At 32.2% G+C, this 22,358-nt stretch overlaps 1 protein-coding gene across 1 annotated transcript in view; it reads right to left on the bottom strand.

Moving 5' to 3' along the window:
- Positions 1-7,311: 7,311 nt before the first annotated feature.
- BRIP1 (BRCA1 interacting protein C-terminal helicase 1) overlaps positions 7,312-22,358 on the bottom strand; it is an 86,236-nt gene continuing 71,189 nt past the window's right edge. The window contains exons 15-18 of the mRNA XM_004685019.1: positions 17,491-17,603; positions 13,106-13,188; positions 9,398-9,718; positions 7,312-8,132 (exon numbers count right to left, since the gene is read on the bottom strand). Of these exons, the coding sequence (XP_004685076.1) occupies positions 7,312-8,132; positions 9,398-9,718; positions 13,106-13,188; positions 17,491-17,603 (1,338 nt within the window). The remainder of the gene's footprint in view (positions 8,133-9,397; positions 9,719-13,105; positions 13,189-17,490; positions 17,604-22,358) is intronic.

Below are 22,358 nucleotides of genomic sequence, written 5' to 3'. Positions count from 1 at the left end.
ACATTTGAAAACTAGAGTGTCACAAAAAGCAATGTAGCCATTAACAAGTTTATCATCACTTTTGATTGAAATTTGATAAACTATTAATGTGGTTTTTAAATGATTAAGGGTAGCACTGTCATTGGTGACATAAACTATTTCCTGATATGTAAACAATGGCAAAGGGGCTTTGACATTCAGGAAGATTTCTTTTTATTTTCATCAGTACAGTACAGTATGGGAAAGGCTTGAAAAAAATCCTGACAATAAAATAAGATGAAAAAGATTTAGGAAAGGCATGTCACACAAACATTACAGTAATTTTCTTAAATACTGCTGTGTACAGTAATTCAATTTGGTTTGGGCGACAGTTATCCTGTGCTTAAAATAAGCAAGGTAAATGAATTCAAAGCTCTGCCCTACTTTAAAATGCCCAAATAGTAATAAATAAGGTAATATCAAATCAATGCAGGACCCAAATAAAAGTAGCATACCTCAGATCAAGATAGCGTACCTCAGATCAGTTTGTGAGAACAGCGCCACAAATGGGAGCTTTGTATTTTAAAGCATTTACCAGATGCATTAGTGACAAAAACAAAAAAGTTCTTATAAATGTCTTAGAAAACAAAAGCAAAAATAAACAACATGGAAGTGGATGAAGTAAAGGTGAAATCATTATGAGATAAAGTTAAGTAACTGGGCCCTTCCTGGTGGCGCAGCAGGTTAAATCACAGCACTACTTCAGCATGAGTTTGAACTTCGTCCTAGAGGTGACCCACATGGTGCTGCAGACCTCTCCTGGCCCGCCAGCTGCTCCCCTCAGCAGTGTACTTCATCAGTTGGCCTGTTCTGCTCCCCACTCTGTCTCTGGTGAATCCTCTCACTGCCTCTGCACCTCTGGCCTATATTCCAGCTTTGTATGCATAATAAATAAGTCTTTTTAAAAAAAGTTAAGAAACTGAGGCTTTGGCATTGGCAAATTGATAAAATGTTAAGAATCTGGAATTGAAAATTATGACATCTGAGCACTAGTTCTGATCTGTGCTTCAGGCAACACTAATTGATTTTCTTGATAACATATCCTTTATTCATACTAAATTTGGGGGTTATTTTGAAAGGATGGGAAAACATCAAAAAAATTTACTAAGCACCTATGTGTCAAGCAATGTACAATTTTCCAGGGCTATTGTGGACCTCAGGGACTTACACATCTTAATGAATGTTGTAAGACTATTCTAAAAAGTACTCCTTTGGAAGAAAGTAAGATAACAGGCTTGCTTTCAGACTACGTCCATAAAGAGATTTTGGGAAACAAAGCTGGACTAAAATCAATTTGAAAGTACAAATGTACCAATACAATGGAAAGTGTCTGGTCTCATTGTTTCCTTTCACTGTAAAATAAGGAGAATGCCACGTGTTGTTGACTCTGGCAGCCTGTTCTGAGTCAATGGCTATGGTTCCATGATACACTACAGAAGATATGTTTGCTGTGTTATTGCCTTGTTCTCTTTAGGTAAGTAACACTCAATAATACACAGTAGAAAGACTAAGAGAGCTGAAGATGAAAATATCAGGAAAAATAGCACATCCTAAATTTCCTAAAGAATATGCTTTGTAAAATGTTACTTTTCATTAAAAAGTTCTGTCAAGATGTTTCCTTGTTAAATAAACTCTATCAACTTATAGATTCTCTAGTTAAGAGTCATAACTGTGTATACCAATATACATATACTCAACAAACACTTCCATATGCCTTGTCTCTATTATAGATCTTATTACACTTGACCATAAGTGTTTGTTTGCATGTGAATTAAGCTATGAATTCCTGGTAGATATGATTCTTGTATTACTTGTCTTTTCCCCATCAAAAGCTCTTAACGCAAAGCAGGCTCTCAAAATATGGCAGAAGAATGAGAGGACACATAAGTAAATGTCAGGTAGTATAGAAAGCTGCCCTTATCCTTAGATCACAGTGTGTGGAAAGATAGACTTCTACAATATTAGTTGCATTATCAAATAATATTATATTGGGACACAGAAAAAAATAATTTTGTCCCTGAGTGAGAACAGGTTTGAAAGGCTTATAAAACAATTGCAGTTATGGCTAACCAATTAGTTAACATGAAATTAAATATTTTATTTAGAATCCAATTGTGTGAGAACAGTGTCTATGGGCATCTCAAAGTCACTGTGCAAAAGTCCAACATCGTTGGTAGTTAGTTGGTAAACGTACAGCCTCTAGAAGAAAGATAAATGGTATACCTGGCCCACAACTGAAAGAGTACAAAAGTGTGAGGGATTTAATGCTGTGATGAAAGAGTACAAAGTGTGAGGGATTTAATGCTGTGATAAAAATAAAATTAAAAATTTTAGGAAAAGAACGATTACTAGCATCTAGAAATTGGTAAATAGGTATTATGAGAGCCCAGTATCATATAATAAAGCCCTGCTACAATAAATACACTATTAACAGAATGCTTCTTTCAACTTATTTGGTTAATAAATACAATGTGGGGAATATAGTAAGAAACAACAGACCCCTAAACCAAAACCAAATAGACTCTGCCCTATGCATTTTCTATAGAATGTTAATAAAAATTTATGGATTTCAGTGTCCCTTTGTAACAGTTTTTGTTTACAGTGTGGATTCCTTTTAAGAAATAAAAATGAAATGTAAAAAATGGAAGATAAAATTTCACAGTATCTAAGCCATGCTAACAATAAACTTCATAGAAATTCTTAAAATTTCAAAGTAATTTTCACCACATAAATCAAATTCTAATAGATTTATTAGTCCTTTTGAAAGTGTGTTTCAGGATACTGTAGTAACAATTACATATTATTTTAGTTCCCTACCAACTAATATTGGGACATAACTTCAGATCTTACAAAGCACTTTCACATATTACATGTCATTTCATTGAATCCTCACAAAAATGCTCCTAGGTAGATACTGCTTACTTGTTTTCTTCATCTCAGAAAATATGAGGTAAAAAATTATGACCAACAGCACTCACTCAAAAATTGGCAGGTCTAGAATCTATCCAAAATTTACTCCTTTGACCCCAAATTCTTCTTGCCTAGTAATTAAATCTAAATCTTTTATATACTCTACTATACTAGATACTCATCTTTTAACCTTTTCTTATGAAATTATTGAGCTCCAATTTTAAATGAAAACCAAAAACCAGAAATTCACGTAAGTTAAATAACTTTCCAAGTCTGTCAGGTGGAATTCCAAGTCTAAGAGCAACATATAGTCCATGTATACTGGCAATTAACCTTATAGACTGAAATACGAATTACTAACTCATTTCACTTTATTGTAATTTAGTAAGCCTATGCTAAGGATGGCACACAGTATGCCTTTTTATTTCCTACCTCTTTCTACTTCAAGTAATAAATCAGCTCCACAAGCAATACAGTGAAGTCCTGACTGGCAAGGTGGGTTACTTGGGTCTTTTTACAAGAAATAAAAGATTGGTGTTTGAACAAATAGTTAATATATAAATATGAATGCAATTAACACCACTTTGAAAAAAAGGGAGAAATAAACCAAGACAGTAATTGATCCAAAATAATAACAATCAATATTTAATTTCTTTAGACTCCTTCAATTACATGAGTCATAGATAAAAGATGGTGGCATAAAAAATAGTTTAGATAAATGATATGTCACTTGTACAATTTAGTACTTTATAATAACAAGGATTCAAGAGACATTTTAATACTGAGTCTTGTAAATGCTGATGTGAAATGAAATTTAAGAAAAGCATAAGATAATAAAACCTTAAATTGCTTTAAAAAGGTAGATTTAAAAGAAACAAATTTATTTTTAAAAAGTACTGAAACATCTACTAATTATGCCTGTTAACAAATGTAGTAGTCCTTTTAATTAGTATTTACCATTAAATTTTCAAAGTTTACATTTTTTGATTAGTAAGTTTCAGACAACTTTTGTTTTCCTTAATACATTAAAGCTTATTTATTGTAGGAGGATTTTAGTATGAGATGAGTTATTTTGGATCTAGTCCAAGAGTTAGTTACTGAAAGCACTTCATTATAAGGTGGTTTCACCAATAAGGTGATCATATTCTAACAAGGCTCTATGGATATTCTAACAAGGCTCCATTGTAGAATACAGGGAACTGGGCAGCTAATGGTTCTATCAAATTAAAACATACAAAAGTCTCTTTTTGTTTTTTTTGGTGGACTCAAAGACCTTTTGAGGCTAAAGAACCATTAAGCCTAGGTCATCTGAATAAATTTCCATTTCCCAAAGTAATGTTTTCCATGTTTAATATCTACATAGATGCTTTTACATTACAATTTTACTACCTTCCTTTTTACTATAAAAAAGCTCAGAATTAATACTGTCTTTCTATTGACAAAAGATTGTCATTTGTCTATGGAAATAGCCAAAAAAATATACCATGAGTTTATGAAGTTTAAAAAAAATATAGTATAGCTCATTGATAAATCTGAGGTTAAAAAGAGCATGAACAGGAACAATTATGTGGTAATCAAAAACAAAAGAGATGATATCACTTTGAAGTTAAATGACTGTAATAATTGACTTTTCAAGTGATTATTTAACAGGCAGTCTGATTTCATGAAGTTTTATAATTCCAAAAGATTTAAATATTTTGAACGTGTTTGACTATAAGAAAACACGACAAAGGCATATTGCAGACATATCTGAAACTCTTCTTAAGAAATTAATGTCTTGAATAGAGACTTTAAGATCAAAAGGAAAAATAACGACAAAGCTTTATGTGAACTTTGAAACAGTGCCAAATTAAAAACCATGTAATAATTAAATGCATAGAGACAGCAATGTTTAAGAGCTGTCATTAATTTCCAACATAATTATAAAAAGTTTTAAATGATTCATCCAAAATTCAAAGGTCAAACAATGAAACAATTACTCTTTACATTGTACCTTTATTCCATGAATAAGGTCCCTTCTCCACCTGGTAGCTTTCCTGGTTCGTGACCTGTATGCTCTACACACTTTTCAGTCCTTGAATAAATTCATTATCAAATAATTATTTCACATGCATTGAATGAGTAAGGCAAATTACCTGATAAACAACTTTTTATATTATCTCAAAAGTCTTAAAAAAATAAACTAACCAAGTAAGGTTTCTTTTGTGTTATATAGCAATTCTTTTTCTACCTGTCTATCTATCTTCTATTATCATTAGGGAAAATACATGTACACAACACATATGTGATTTTATTTACTAACCATAACTGCTGGTTTGCAACATGCCAGACTGTCTTTTAAATATATTTACATATTTAACTCTGAAACGTCTTTTTAAAGGTATATTATAACATGAAAATGTTCTTGGCCCTACTCTATTGTAAAGCTAGTATTTTATTTCTTGAAATATGGTCAAAGTTGCGATCTGAGAAGATTATTTCAACAGTTTCAAATATTTTGAACTATTATGTTATACCTCTATATAAATTTTTAGTAACGGAATAACTTAATCTTGGAAAGAATTAGATTTTGAAAATCATAAAGGAATCATCTGTAGGAAAATGAGATGGTATATGATATTGAGTTGGATAATAACACTAAAGTATGACTAAAACATAACATGCTTGATTTTTCTCATTAGTTTGCACTTCTAAAGGCTACCTTAGTGGTCCAAAAATGTTTTAATGGTTGCAATGCTAAATATCTTGCTTCCCCAGTTACTAGGTACATATTCATACAATTATTCCCTAAAGGTAAATAAGTGTCATTTCACATTTTCTACAATGGTATGCTTTATTTTAAGCATTTTAGAACACAACATTGATTCAGAGTAAAATATCAAGATATATTCCTTTTAATTGTGAGTTTTTTAAGCAGAAAGGGATTTGCATAATTTTATAGTACTAAACTCTGCATTTCGCAAATGAAACTAATTCCCCAAGAGGCACGACGCCTGCCAACATGACTTAGCAAACTAGTGGCAGAGTCAAGAACAGAGCCCAAGCCTGTCTTCAGCTGGTACTCTTTCCACTACCCTTACTGTGAATTAACTATATCAGAGAGGGAAAGGGTTTCACTCTTTCAAAACAATTTAGAAATTCTAATTTAGTTGTAACTTATTCCTTACTGGTTCATTGAAAAAAAAAATTACAATGCTAAATAGGATCCCAATCTATAGATTAATTCTTTAACAGATAAACTATCAATTTAAATTTCTTTTAACTATGTTTAGAGTTGTAACATCCAACAATAGAAACAATCATGTTGTATTCACTCTAAATGCCATCAAAGTAAAAGTAACATAGGTATATATAATTATTTCTTTCTCCAATTGAATATAAAAGATATTTGATTGCTTAGGGATTCTGACTTGAAATCACATCCACAGCTTTAACAACTCATAAAATTTTAATCGAAATCCCTCACAAGATGACTAAATATTCATTGAATAACAAATGTTTCTTAGGAAAAGATCATTTGAATATATTTTGGAATGATCTAAGAGCATCTCATAACCATTTTTGCTCAGAAATACAGCTTCAGTCACAGAAACATAAACAGTCAAAAATTTCAGAAAAATCTCCTAAGCTACTCATCAGGGGACATTTTTAGCTATATATTAGGGATTGCTTATTAAATTTATTTGTGTACATTTGTATCTTAACAAATGCATAATTAAAGCCTTAATGCTAGAATATGCTGTTTCTTTCCACAATGAAGATGAAGCTAATTAGAATTGAAATTTTTAACATTTAAAACTTTAATTAAAATTGTATTGAAAATACTTGATCTTGGTTTGCTACACACACACACACAAAAGTAATTTCTATTAAAAACTCAAACAGTTTTCTGCCTTATCTCTTAATTACTTATAATTAGGTAGTCTTACAAAATTAAACTTTTCCAGAAAATCTTGATTTCCAAAAATATCTCAGAATGAGCTAAGGCAAAATCCATAGTGAAACATGGTTGCAGTGCAAATGGGTTAGACTGCTGGTAATTTTATAGGAATCAGTTTGGAAAAAAAAAAGAATTAAGGGGACCATAAAATAGACAAATTTTAAGCTGCATTTAACTAAGAAAAACTTGCTGTAGGAAAATACTTTGTACAAATCACTTTATCAAAACTCAAGAACAGTAAAATATTTTGAACATACAATAAGACAATGAAAACTCTGAATGATATTGAATTAAAGTGAAAATTATATCTAAAATCAAAGAAACTACACTACTTATCCAATGTATAGATTATTTACAATAGATAATATATTATCGCAAACGTGAGGATGTATTTCATAGCTTGTTAAGTAGTTACCTAACACCAAGGAACACACCTTTGTATTTTAGCAAAGAGACTGTTTAAAGTTCTTTATATCTGTTTCCTGAGATTTTCCCAGTTCCAATTCATTCATATGAGTTGTTTCTACATTACTACTAATGTCATCAATTTTACTTTCTTTAATATGCATGAATCTATTCAACTTTGTATCTGTGCAATCCTCAACATTTACTTCTTTGTCTGAATTAAATCCTTTCATAGCTCTGTTTTCAAAAAGATCTTCAACTAAAATACAGTCTGAATTATTAGATAATCTACTGTCTTGATCAATTTCAACTAGTTGACTTTCTTCCTCATTTGTTTCTACGGGATCATAAAGTTCAGGTGTGAAATAAATAGATTCATCTTCTGCTTCACTTTCAAAAGCTCTATTTGAAGTAGAAACTTGAGACTCTTCACTTACGGGAGACAACTCAGTATCTGGGCTTAGGGCTTCTTCACAACAGAACAGCTGTTCTGAATGATTCTTTTTTAGAAGAGTAGCATCAGTCTTTATTGATGGAATAATGGTTTCTGATTGAGGGCACAGTTCAAATGATGTGTTTACTGTAGGAGATGAGAACTCACATTTATTGGTGAGTGACAAAACAGTTTTACATCCCTTTTCTGCTTTGAAAGTGGAAGAACTAGAGGCACCATCTTCTGCTGGCCTGTGCTGAGGTAATGCTGTCAGAGTTTTACCAGTCAGATACTGTCCTGAAGAATTAAAGCTACACCAGCTGACTCTTTCTGTTGGTTTGTCGAAGGTTGGACTTGTAGATCTGGAAATTACAATTTTTTCTGCTTTCACTGCCTTGGCACACTCTTCCACGAACACTGGATCATCTATGAATACAAAAATTTAATGACTTTAACTTTCTGCTCCTAACTAATGTAACTGCTATAATAAAATGATTTTTATTGGTTATATGTAAATAAGTATATAGGGTACATAGAAGCAGGACTTCTAAGAATGTAAAGCATAAAATGAAAGGCATGTTAAGCCTCCAATGGCTCCACCCCAAGTTATAATGCTATCTGGTAAACTATCAAATTTTACACCATGTGTCTCAAGAAAAAAGGAGGGGTGAAAAGGAAGAGGTAGAGAATTAAGTGAAGGAGGACGCAGGCTAGAAAAATTTGTCATGAAAATCCACTGGCTAGTAATTGAGAGAAACTGATGTAGACTAATTTCCTTAAGAAAAGTGACAACCACAAAAGCTGTTATTTGCTTAAAGTTTTAAAACTAGTTAGTAATCAGAATTGGATTGGAACTTAGGTTTTCTGAGTATCACTGTAAGGGACTTTAAAATACTACCACATTTATTTTCTATAAAAGCATACGCTAAAAATAAGTGTTTAAAATATTCTATAACCCTGACATTAAAAAAACAATTAAAATGATGTCCAATGATACAGATCACAGTTCTGCAAAGTTTTTGTGTAACAGGTCACATAATAAATACTGCAGGTTTTGTGTTACAGTGTGCCTATTGCCAACTATTCAATTATATTGTTGTATACAAAATGTAAAAGAATGGGTGTGACTGTGTTCCATTAAACTTTATTTACAAAATGGCAGGCCAAATTTGGGTCACAGGCCAGTCTGTTAACCTCTGATATAAACCATTATTTTCCAAAATGCTATTTTTTATCATTTATGGTAAATGATTCTCATCCCTAAACTAAGAAATTCATGTAAGAGAAGTATTTATAAAGTAGACCAGTTTTCAATAATACTCCTTTAAAAATGACCATTACTCTTTGTTTAGTACTTTACAGTACTGTGATACTTATATGATCTTTAAAAACCCAACCTGGAGGACGAATTATACAGTTATTCCTGTTTCTGTTAAGGGGCTTGTTTATGGTCACAAAGCTAATTAATGGCAGTTGGTAGTAGAAAACCAGAAAAAAATATTTGTCAGGTTTCCTCACAAATGTTGATCCCATTCTCATACACCCTATACTTCCACTACCTTATGATAACATCTTATGTTAAAAAGAGACTAACATATTTAAGGAAACTAATCTACAGAATAATAAATATGATTTTGCAAGTATAATGAAAGATGTCTTTATGAAATATAAACAAGCAGAAGTTTTCATACTTTTCTCTTTTCTGGAGCTGATGCCACTTGCCAGAAATGGAGTCATTTTAGGACAAAGTAGTTCTTGGGTGTACAGTTTTGCTTCATTTTCCCTAGGATTTTCTGGTGAGAGATGACTTGCTGCCTCTAAGAAGTAAGTAGAAGTAATGTCTTTCGAACAGGCCACTTCAAATGTGGACTCACTGTCCTGTGCAGACTTCCTGTCCTCCTTGGATATACCAATGACTTTTTGATGCTTTTTGGAAAATTCAGCCAAGGACTCCAGCGCACTTTCAAAGGTGGAGTGGTGATGAATCTGCTGCCGTACCCATTTTGAAAGGCCTAAGGAAAAAGATAAAACTTAAAATCATTTTCTAATAATGTATTTAAATTTTGTAATAAAGTAATCCACTTTGAGTTTAGAGTAGAATTGCTCTCATTTTCCCTGTCTTTTTACATTTATAAGTATAACATACTCAAGGTCAGTAACATTTCTTTTTATATGCAGTCACTGATTTTCCACTGGTAGGAGGCAAGATGCAGTTGATGAGTAGGGAGAAGGAAATGTATTATTCTTCTACTTCTAATAACTAGGGAATAAGACAAATTCAATTTTAGTGCACAAAACTGGCTATCTTTTCATTATAGGGGAACTAGAAATTATAATCCACACAACCTTCCATTTTAGCTTTCTAAATTTTACTACTTGGCAAAAATAAACTCCAGTTTCCAATCACATAGTTTTCTTGTTCCCTTTCTCCCAATTACAAATATAATTAATCTATTATTTATTAATTATTTATGTATTCTATATTATTCAATTATAAGTATATCTATTTTATGAGTGAGAGGAATAACAATTTTATGGGTAAATAATATCCTATCTCAGTACAATTATTTTTAAATATGCAAATAATTAAGTGACAACTAAAACATGGCATAAAATCAATTTACAAGTATAAGGTATTCTGTAGTATCACTACAGCATGAAATTTGAAATCAGACCTTTCATGTAGACTTTCAGAAAATAAATACGCTTTGCTGATGCTGTTAAAGTCACCATCGTCTTTTGGAAGAATCTTAAAGTTGTTGTCTTATAAATTCACAGTAAGATAAAACAGGCTTCTAAGAAACTTAAACTTCATTGTAAACACATTTATTTTGCTTTTATAATGGTATTTTTCTATCAACCTATATTTATGGAAGTTGAATCTAAATACAAAATGAGTCACAAAAGGACTTTGTGTGTTGTGCTACTATAGTGTAAATAAGAAAATATTTCACTTTATGAATCCAGAAAAAATGAAAACCATATAGGAAAAATGAAAAATAGTTAAAGAATCTGCACATCTCTGAATTTGAAATAAAAATTTAAGTCCAGGATTTTAAAGGAAAAAGATTACATAAACATTACCTTTAAAATTCTTTTATTGACTGCTTGGGGCAAATAATTATACCAAATCGAAATATGAGCTCTTCCAAAATTTAAAAATTTTCGTATTATAAATTACATGGTTCATTTCAACTTTTTTTATCAAAGAAAGTCTTTTCATTATAAAATACCACTGTTTGCTTTTGAAAACTTGAAAGAATCTGAGCTCCACCTGCTGACTAAACATTAGCACGTAACATTTTCTTAGTTATATGTTGACCTTAGTACAAAGGCTTGCTTTACACGGAAGGAGAGAAAAGAGCAATATAGCAGCATTTAATACTAAAATTCAGATGGCTATGTTTACACACCAAGCCAAACACATAATTAGGTTCTGAAGTGGAAAAAGGAGAGTCCATATTCACAGACATCTAATCTGAAACAAATTTAAAACTTAACTTCTCTTCATTAGGGCAGTATGACCATTGTAGCATTAAAATTAATAATAAAAATGCAAGTATATCCTAAGTTCTTTACTAAAGGGTGGACTTCTGGTATTGACTCTAAAAGGACTGCATTACTACTGGTTGAAAACTACAGGCACATAATACTTATTTGAGGGGGGAAAATGCTCATCAACTTGATCTTTCAGCAAGCAACGTGTTTTTTTCTTTGAGAAAACACTAACTCTGACTAACCTAAGAAGCATTTCTTATACTTCATTCCACAGAATGCTCCATAACTTGAAACATTTCTAAACAAACAAAAAAATCTTAACATAACCCAGAATGAAAAAAATAAAGAATCGTAAACAGTCAAAGAGATGTACTTATGTGCTAGATATAAAATTTTAATAGTTCCTGGAAAATCTGTTTCTGTGGAACAGCTTTTCCCTTAACAAGGCCAAATAAAATATTACTGTGTTATGGGATCATATCTCATATTCCATGAAAATTAAGGATCTGCATTGATTAATACTATGCTGGTACATGAAAATCAGCTCAAAATGAGTTAAAAAGACTTGGATGTAAAACCCAAAACCATAAAACACACAGAAGAAAACAAGCACAACACGCCATAACATAAACCTCAGAAACATCTTTGCAGACTCATTTCCAGCAAGCAGGCAAAACAAAGGGGACAATAAACAACCAGGACTATATCAAACTAAAAAGCTTCTGTACAGTGAAAGAACAGTGACCAAAACAAAGAGACTGAATGGGAGAAAATATTTACACACCATACATCTGATAAGGGGTGGACACAAAGCACTTAAACAGCTCAACAAAAAGAAAACAAACAACCCAATTGAAAAAAGGGCAAAGAGCTAAGTAGGTAACTTCTTCAAACAAGACATGCATAAATGGCAAACGTGAAAATAAAGTTCACAATTATTTATCATAAGGGAAATGCAAATCAAACCTACAATGAGATACTACCTCACATCTTGAAAATGACCCATGTCAAAAACCTGCAAACAACATGCTGTTGAGGGTGTGGTGAAAAAGGAACCCTGCTGGTGGGACTGTATTTGTAGACTAGTCCAACCCTATGGAAAGAAGTGTAGAGTCCTCAAAAGACTAAAAATGGATTTACCATATGACCCAGCTATCCCACTCCTAGGTATCTAGCCAAAGAGCACAAAAACATTAATGCAAAAGGAAACCTGCACTCCTATGTTTATAGCAGCACTGTTTTCAATAACCAAGACATGGAAACAACTTAACTGCCCCAAAACAGATGAATAGATCAACAAGATGTGGTACATATACACTATGGGATACTACTCAGAGATTAAAAAGATAATCTTATGCCATTTGTGGCAACATGGAGAGAAGATGAAGGTATTATTCTCAGAAAGTGAGCCAGAAAGAGAAAGACAAGTATTGTATGATTTCACTTCAATGTGGAATCTAGAGAAACTGAAGGGTCAGACAAACTATACAATGGACTCTTGAAAGCAGACTGCAGATGAGACATTCAGGAGGGGAGAGGGAGGAGGTGGATAAGGTAGAGAAAAGTGGGAGGAGGAGAGCACAGTGGAGTGTACCGGAAGACTGCGGGGATGTTGGTGGTGACAGAACTATCGTGACAGCACCTGAGGGGGATAACCCTATATTCTAAAAAAATAAAAAGGAATGTGTTTTAAAAATATACTATATTGGTAACTAAGCAGATTCTTTTCTAAAGATCTTTTGGTAAACCCAACAAGCATTAAAATTTACATTTCCAATCAATGTGAGATTTTCTGTTTGTTCCATTAATTGAAACTCTCTGTCCAATGGTTTGTCTTTAGAACTCCATTAAATACCAAAGATTGTTTTAATTCTTACTTTAAGTGCAGCTGAAAATCTTACCAGATATATATCGATTTGGGTTACTCCTGAAGCGGTCATCCACTAGAATTAGAGCTCCCCAATCATTTCTGTGCCGAATACACCTATGTAATAAACAGGGAGAAAATAAATATAATTTTGAAAATTTGTAGTAGGACACACCAAAGTTTGCAAAAATTAATGAAATGTCAATTGTATGTTCCTTTAATAAAAGTTATTAATATAACTGAGACTTTAACTCCTGCATCACCAAGGAGGCCCAGTTGCTTGTAGTTCTTTAGACATAACCTCCTTAGTCCTTTGACCATATCTGAAATAGCTTCTATATAAAGTACAATGTCTGGGATTTCTGAGGAACACTTTCTATTGCTTTTTCCCCCGTAATGGGCTTTCTTTCTTTATACTTGCCATCATTTTTACTGGAAACACTACATTTTAAATAATACAATGTATTTAAGATAATATAATGTGACAATTGTAAAAATCAGATTCACATTCTTCAAGGTTTTTGTTGTTACTGATGTGTCTTTCTGAAATAATTTTGTGAAGTCTTTATTCAGTCATGTATGGACATTGCTAGTTTAACTTAGTGGTCAGTTAATGATTAGACACTGACTTCCTTAAATGTCTGAAACTAACACATCCCATTCAAGTTCTGCCTATGTTGTTGGACATGCTTTCAACTCTCAGTTATACAGGAGACAACTCTTGTTTTAGTCTTCACTTTGTCTTCAGCAGTCTCTCAAGGTTAGCCAGAGATGAGTATTTAGGGCCTTCTCAGACCTTTTGTGCATGTGGACATCCCTGGTCGTATGCAGAGTCCTATATACATGTGTGGCCCAATGAAGTTCCAAGAACATGTTAGAAGTTTTAAAGCCCCCAACAGACTTCTCATTTCCAGTTTTCCCCTTTAAGATTTAAGTTAGTTTACTATTTGACCTACTTTTCTCATATTGTGTTAGGAAGCTATAAAGTTTAAACAATTGCCTAGGCTTGATGGAATTCAGGTCAAATAAAGACAGCCTTGTCAATGGGGTCTTCCAGGGAACTACAATGATGATTCTCTGAAAATGAGATCCCATTCCTTCAGGGGATGCAGGCTGCTGACTTTCACCATATTTGAAAGCTACTGTGAACTTGGACAGCAGTGGTGGGAATTCAGTAAGTTAAAATACATTAAGTTCACTAGTCTTAATTAGACTCAGTCATTTTTCATGAATAAATGCTTTCTGGAATGGTGTTTTGAAAATGCTGATTCTGTTTTCCCTCATTGGTTTTTTCTTTCTTTTCTTTTTGAGAAAAGAATTTTCAGAGATCTTCACCCTACCATTTCATGGATCTCACCACCCAACTTGCTAATTTTTGTTAACTATATTTTTTATCTATGTTCAAGACAGATATTGTCTTTTTTTTCAAACATATTATATCTAATTTCAGTAGCAGAATAAAGCTGGCTTCATTAAGTCGTTCAATCATTCTTCTGTTTTGTAGTGTTCAAACTTTTTTGATATCTCATCTGTCACTGTCCCACCTCTCACTCTTTTAACCTTGATTAGGCATATTTATTTCTTAACTATCATGAAATTATGAGAGGGAATAGAGGCTGACATGCTCAAATTTTCCCAGAGACATTAAAAACCCAAGTTTTATATGATATTCTTCTTAAACTATTATTTAGAGTAATCCAAAGGTTCCAAAACATCAGATCTTAAAATTGAGCAAGATAGGAAATGGCAATTGCCAATATTATAGAACAATGTTGAAAATCTGATGTCAATCTATTTTGGTTCCATTTTGATTTATTTTTAGTGTCCTCTGGTATAAAGACATATAAGTTAACAAAACAGTTCAGAAGAAAAAAGGTTTACCTTTTTTCTTTTCCAGTGTTTGCATACTGCCTTGATCAAATGAATTATGCCCACTTGAGACAAAGATTATACTTTTAGTAAAGCACACCCATTAGGAAATTCAGTACAGTTATAACCTGGTCACAAAACCATCTGGTACATTCCCGAAAATTGTTATTACATTTCATGAGCTTATATTACTTTAAATACTCTAATAGTCCCACAAGGGCTTAAAAAAATAGCTTTTTTTTTTTTTAACCTCAACTTGTTTCTGCTTATTTTAGACCTTCTAGACATATCACCTAGAAGAATGGTGCCTGAGTTTCCTGGTAATCAACACAAATTATGAGTGTATCATATAAATATATAAAGCTTTTCCTTGATGTTTAAATGGATATGTTTCTCTGCAATAGCTGCTAATTGTTGACATTGTTTTCCTGAAAATTAGCAAATAACCACAGGGCTATCCATTTTTTAATAAATAAAAGGTTAAAACTACAGTATATAGCAACATCACATACTTTTCATAAAATTCTAGAATTTTGAAGCTCTAGAAGCTCTCTAAAAAGAAATTAACCATGCATTCTTTGTTAAATCAACAAGACTCTGTTGAACAACTAAACCTCAAACTGAGATACAGCTTGTTGCTGAGAATGCAAAAATGTATATGTTTAAGGAAGAATGTGTATATATATATTCATCAGACACACATATACATATGTATATATAGGCTACTGCAACACATGAAATATATACTCTAACATATTTGTATGAAAAATGTTTCCTAAGATGTAAGTAACTTAGTTGGAGAAATTTTTAAATGTTCATAAAGGATCTGAACTTTCAACCATGTTTTGATTTTAAACTAGCCAAATGAATTGTATGGTAGCTTCTATGCCAAGGCAGAGAGTCACGAAAAGACACTACATATTTTGTAGTTTAATAGTGGTATGTTTATATGTAACAGCAATAATTTTAGTTGACAGAAGTAGAAAACAAGGATGAAAAAACAGGTCCCGAGGTTTTAAAAATAGGTGGAGCCAAGATGTGAAGGGTAATTTAGTAGCTATGGACATTAGGCAAGTGATTTCATTTTTTATAACCTGTTTAAAAGGTATAAAAATGACAGAGTAGGGAATAAATCTAGTTCTGTTTCAAATGGCTTCTTGAAATTCAAAGTATATTAAATGGAAAAAATAATCAACTGAGGTAAGAATATTTATTTTCCTGAAAACTGACTAAAAGTGAAGAACTTTAAATATATATTTAGGCTCCCACAGAAACTATTTGCTAAGTAATAAATTTTAATTATTGGGCCACTTATTAATTAATGTAAGCCAAGATTAAAAATGGGTCAATCAACAGGAGAAACAAAGTAGTCAGAAGAAATGCTTCAAGAACAATCTGCATGAGGGGAGGAAGTTCTGAGCGGGAAAAATACCTAGGGGGTCGGGAGAAGCAAATATTGTTTAAAAATTAACAATGATGAAATATATATTTATAAACAAACAATAATAATAATACAAGAATTCTCCAGTGAAATTTGAGGCTAAGTACCAATCAGGCTTTAGGCAGAAAAGGGCAGCATCTAAACCCTATCAGCAGATTAACCATGAAACTGAATCATTCAGTTTGAAGAGAAACGTATGAAAAATAATAGTCTGAAATGATAGGGAGGAGAGTGGGTGTTTTCTGGAGTCCACGTCACTTGGTATACATAAATCTGAACTCAAATACAAGGGACTGCTTATATGCAAATGTGCTAATGTGAACAGACAAGATACTTGAGAAAAATCTAAATTCTGGATTTGGTTAGCTATGGACCTCCTGGCTTAAATGAAAATATGTTAAATGGTCACAGTTTCATGATTCTACTTTTACTCTGTGTTGTTTTTCCTAATTATATGAATATCTTACAACCTTAAGGAAAACTATACATGGTTAAATGAATTAGTTTCATTTGAAAAGAATGTAAAATAGTAAATTACATTATAATAATGTAATAATTAGTATTCATAAATTAAATGTTGATGTTTTACATTCACAAAATTTTGGTATAAAATAGTCACATAAAAACTATTTTCACAAAGCACAAATTTTAATGGACCAGAACTCATAGAAAAAGGAGTGTTATAATTAAATTTAACTGTTAATGTTAATTCTTTAGTTGTGTTAATTCTTTAGTACCACAAGCATGGGTTTTTTTTTTTAACTCTTGAATGATTTGCTTTTTCACTTATAAAGTCATGATCTGTGCTGTTTATTAAGATAAAACTTATTGTTTGGAGAGAGCTTTCAGAAACATTTAGTAAACACCTTTGTGTGATATTCATCAATTAACAAATCACAAGTTTTTTTCAAACTTTAGCAAATTTTAAGTTTTATTTACTCTACTGACTCTTCAACTTTCATTAATGATCTATCACTGAAATTATATCAACTTCTAGGGACTCAGTGAAGTAAAATTTTACCAAGTCCACAACAAGGAGTAAAGTAGCAAGGTGAGCAATACATATAGCTCCAGTCACAGATAATATTGCAGTAACAAACTCCACTTACCTACCTAGGGCCTGGTTCAAGGCCCTGTATGCTTGAATTTCATACCATTGACGACCTGGTAAAAGACCTCTTAATTTTGAATGATGGTCATTATACTGTCGCTTTAGTTCAACCTGGTATTTAAAAAATATATTAACAATATATAGTATATAGAGTTTTTTTTTAAATATTAACTTCTAACATGTTAGCAAGGAATTTTATTAGTGCAGAAAGATTTTTTCAGTAATAAATTTTTTTTGGTTCATTTTAAAAGATTCCTAATCATCCTTACATTTCCTAAAATCCCACATGAATATAATCAGTTAGCTATGTTATGTCAGCTTTGTTTTACTGAGAAATAATTTACATATAATAAAATTTGCAAACCTTCAATGTAAAAGTAAATGAATCCTGACATTCATAGTTCATGTAACCACCACCACAATCATAATTCAGAATACTTTCAGCACCCCAAAAAGTTCCTTCCTATCCCCTTTCAGTCAATTTCCTTTACTGCTGTCAACAAATGATCTGCTTTCAGGTTGCCGTTTCTTGAGAGAGAAATATTTCCATCAATTTTATTATGTACTATGTAATAAAATTGGTGTGTCTCTTTTCATTTGGCATAATGAGTTTGTAATTCATTGATGTTGAAATGTACATCAGTAGTCCATTCTTTTATGTTTGTCCAGTCTGATAATTTCTGCTTTTTAAGATTTCAGACCACTGAAATCTGATTAGGTTTAAATCTACCATTTTACTATCTTTTATTTAACCCAACTTTATTGGGGGGTGGAGAGGTCGAGAGGTCAGGTTTTTTTTTTTTTAATATTCTGAAACTTCCATTTTATTTCTACTATTGACTTACTATTTCTTACTATATGACTTACATAATTTTATTTTCTTAATGATTGCCTTAAGATTTTTAAAACTAATAAACTTTGATAACCAATCCAAAAAAAAGAAAATTCAAACAAAACTATATATAAAAAATTAGATTACAGCTGATTCTACAAATATATAAAGGCTCATAAGAAACTACTATAGACACTTACATACATAGGATAGGATAACCTAGAAAGATGAATTATTAGCAACACAACCTACAAATACTAAATCAAGAGATAAAAATATGAGAAGATCTATAATAAGTAAGGACACTGAAACAGTAATCAAAAACCTCCTAACAAAGAAAACCCCAGGACCAAATGGCGCACCAAATGAATCCTACCAAGAATTTAAGGAATACTTAAACCTTCCTCAAATACTTAAGTGGAGGAAACACTTTCATATTCATTTTCAGAGGTCAATACTTCTCCCATACCAAAGCCAAACAAGGGCACTACAAGAAAATTAAGTATCCTCAATAAACACAGTTGCAAAATTTTTCAAAAATAAAAAAATAACAGCCAACAAAATTCAAACATTAAAACTACTGCAGTGCAGTACTACATATTCAAATCGATAAAATGGAATACACTGCATTAACAAAATGAAGATAAAAATCATATGATCATATTAACAGATGCGGAAAAGGAATTTGACAAAGTTCAACATCTTCCCATGGTAAAAATTCTCAACACAGTAGGTCATAAAAAGATAAGAAAGAAAATAAGAATTGGCAATAGACGAGCCCACAGATATCATCACACTGAATGGTGAAGAGATGAAAATTTCCTACACTATATTCAGACGAAAACTTTCTATGATCACTCGTCCTATGATGAGTTACTCCAGCAAGTATTAGTTATAAATGAAATATTTATAGGTAATATAGCAACTACTACATTTAAATAAACAAAATGATCATGTCTGTCTTTGAGTTTTCATTAATATGAATTAAATTTTAGGTATAATTCTACTATTTCAATTTCTTGGGAACTGTCAGTATCCTTTATTTTTTAAGATTTATTTATTTATGCACATTGAATTGGCGTACAGGCCAGAGGACAGGATTTACCAGAGACAAAGTGGGGCAGAACAGGCAGATCAACAAAGTACACTGCTAGGGGAGCAGTGGGTGGGTCAGGAGAAGTCCACTGGACCATGTGGGTCACCTCCCTGGCTGGGGATGAACTGCACTGTAGCAGCTGCAGCTAACTTGCAGTGCTGCATTATAACCAGTTGTGCCACCAGAGAGGGCCTGTCAATACTTTTTCAATCCAAATGGCCTTTAAAGAACTTTCAGATATTTTACTTAGGGAATTATTTTAGCTGAAAAATAAAGAAAAAAACAAAAATGTTTTGAAAATAAGTATACAAAGGCTAACTTCGAACTATTTTTTTATTACATATAGAAACAGCTTAAAAATAATTAAAAAAAGGTCTTTGTGGGAACACAATTAAGGAAAGCAAAATGAAGATTGGAAAAGGCTGGAAGCCAGTACACTTCATTTTAATGACATCAGAATCTACTTCATTGTACACTTAGGAATTATCAAGCATGAAAATCAACGCCCAATTTAAAATGACATAAAGCACATGTGAAAAAGCCAGTGTCTCCTGCCAGCAAATAGCCTAAATGTTAAGTAAACCAAAGGCTGAAAGGGATTAGTTGAAATGTCAAGACAACCTTTTACTTTTACCTGCTCATCCTTATAAACACATTCTCATCCCTCAGGCATGCTTTCCAAACAAATAGTTTCAATGTGTAGCAGCAAAAGGCCCATGGCAAGCTCTGCCATCTCATAACTGTCACAGAGATTAGTCTTTGATCTATTTGGGAGGTCATGTCCACATTCACATTAGCTATATAGTCTAACATAATACCTGTTGACCAGTTTGCTTCTTTAATGCCCAATGAGAGAGACATTTTATATTCTGGAAGTTAACTGTGAATGTTTTCTCTAAGTTTTGACAGAAAGTAAACACCATAAATTGAGCTCAAGTGTGGTTTGGAAAGATGATCTTTTAGACATGCTAGCATTACTTTTTGAATGCATTTTACAAGGTTTTCCCAAAATAAAAGCTGTATTTAATTGTACAACCTGGAAGGAGTTTAAACCACTTGTTCTCCATCCCCAGTCAATTAATGTATGTGTAATTTTGGAGGGATGCGTGAATAACAGATAGGAGGCAAACTTTCATCCAAGGTTAAAGGCCCAAGTTGTGTTTTGTGCGAATCTTACTGAAACTTGAAACAATTTGAATTAGCTCGCTAATATTTAATAATCTTTTCTAACTCCTGTAGTAGACTGAATTTGTAACCAATTGGTTCAGACATTGCACTGACTCACAAAACATTTTTCCCCAAAACTGGGGCTCAAAGTTCACACAAAATGAAAAGACAATAATTTTTGCACAAATGAAAAAGCTAACTTGACTTGCAGAGATGAAGCAGAGGTGAATTCCTCAGAGCAAATATCATCAAGGCTAAAGCAGTATTGACAAAATTATGTAAATTTACATAAAAACAGTATACAAGCATATAACTATATGGTGATGGATTCTGATTTTACCATTATGTTACAATATTCTTGAGATCAAACAATAAATTCTTTAAGTCCTCCAGTGACTTAGTTTTATTGCAGATATATCATTTGTAAGCTACTAATAGCAGTAGTGCATATAAAATAAGCAAAAGGATTGTACTGCATGTCAACAAGAAATTTAAGTCACATATTGAACATCAGATTATTTTTGAACTTAGTCAAACCCAACAGTGTTAGCTTTAAATAGTTCTGTTCAAGAGTAGACTTTTATTAAGTTTTACAAGTAGCTTCTGAAGAAATAAATGGTGTGATAAATATGAGCTGGAACTATAAATACATCACTTCACCTCTTGTGAAAGATGATGGAATTTTTCCCAATTTATATAAATATGTATTATGATTTCAAGTAATAAATACCTTCACATAAGCAATCAACATAGGCAGAATATGTATTTTTTCTTTCATATAAGCTTTACAACAAAAGTTCAAGCCTCAAAATAAGACTAAGACCAAATAATCAGCTAAATATACTAGATTAAATACTAAGAAAACTTTGCCTCAGAAAAATAAACACATTTGTCTAGCAAACACTCAGAAAGAATAGTTTTATCTTCAGCCAAGGTACACCCCTAAGACATAAACATTTATAGCAAACCAAATCTAGGAGACAAAGTCTGTGCATTAGAGACATTTACTGCTCCGTATCATCACAGTGTAAACACTTTTATCATGGTATCACAATATAAATTCCAAGGGTTAGGATTTAAACTCAGCATAACATCGTGTATGTGAAATAATTTAGCTAGATAAAAGGAATATAGCAGGTTTTATTTTATCTGGCATATTTTCAAGATTTCTCAAACACCAACTTAACCAAATATAGCATATATGTATTTTTTTTTTTAAAGGAGGAAAAATGGGTGTCTGCCAAGAGTTAAGAAGTTGGGCTCTTTTAGATTAAAAATAAAAGCGCATTAGAAAAGATTTTTAATTGTAACTTACTTTCCTTGTCACATTAGGAATTCACCTAATAATGTACCAAGAAATAAGAATAAAGATGTAGAAACAATGATATAACTTATCAGGCTGCTTTACACTTTTTGTAGAGAAATCTACATTAAAGTTTGTGTCAAAATTGTCAGTGTTGAAAAAAATAGCCTGAAGACTTCAAACATAAGGAAAAGAATAGGGCCCTCCCTGGTGGTGCAAGGGGTTAAAGCGCAGCACTGTGAAACTATCTGCAGTCACAGCAGCATGAGTTCCATCCCCAGCTAGGGAAGGGAGGTTACCCACATGGTGCAGCAAACCTCTCCTAACACATCCACTACTCCCCTCAGAACTGTATTTCATTACATTGATTGTTCTACTTCCCACTCTGTCTCTGGTGAATCCTCTCACCCACCAACCCTCTGTACTGTGGTCTGTATCCCAGTTCTTGTATGTGTAAATAAATAAATC

This window comes from Condylura cristata, unplaced genomic scaffold, assembly GCF_000260355.1.
Source record: "Condylura cristata isolate star-nosed mole 26May11 unplaced genomic scaffold, ConCri1.0 scaffold00017, whole genome shotgun sequence".
Classification (NCBI taxonomy): domain Eukaryota; kingdom Metazoa; phylum Chordata; class Mammalia; order Eulipotyphla; family Talpidae; genus Condylura; species Condylura cristata.
Note: the sequence above shows the minus strand (reverse complement) of the source record. Positions and strands in the feature narration are given on the sequence as shown.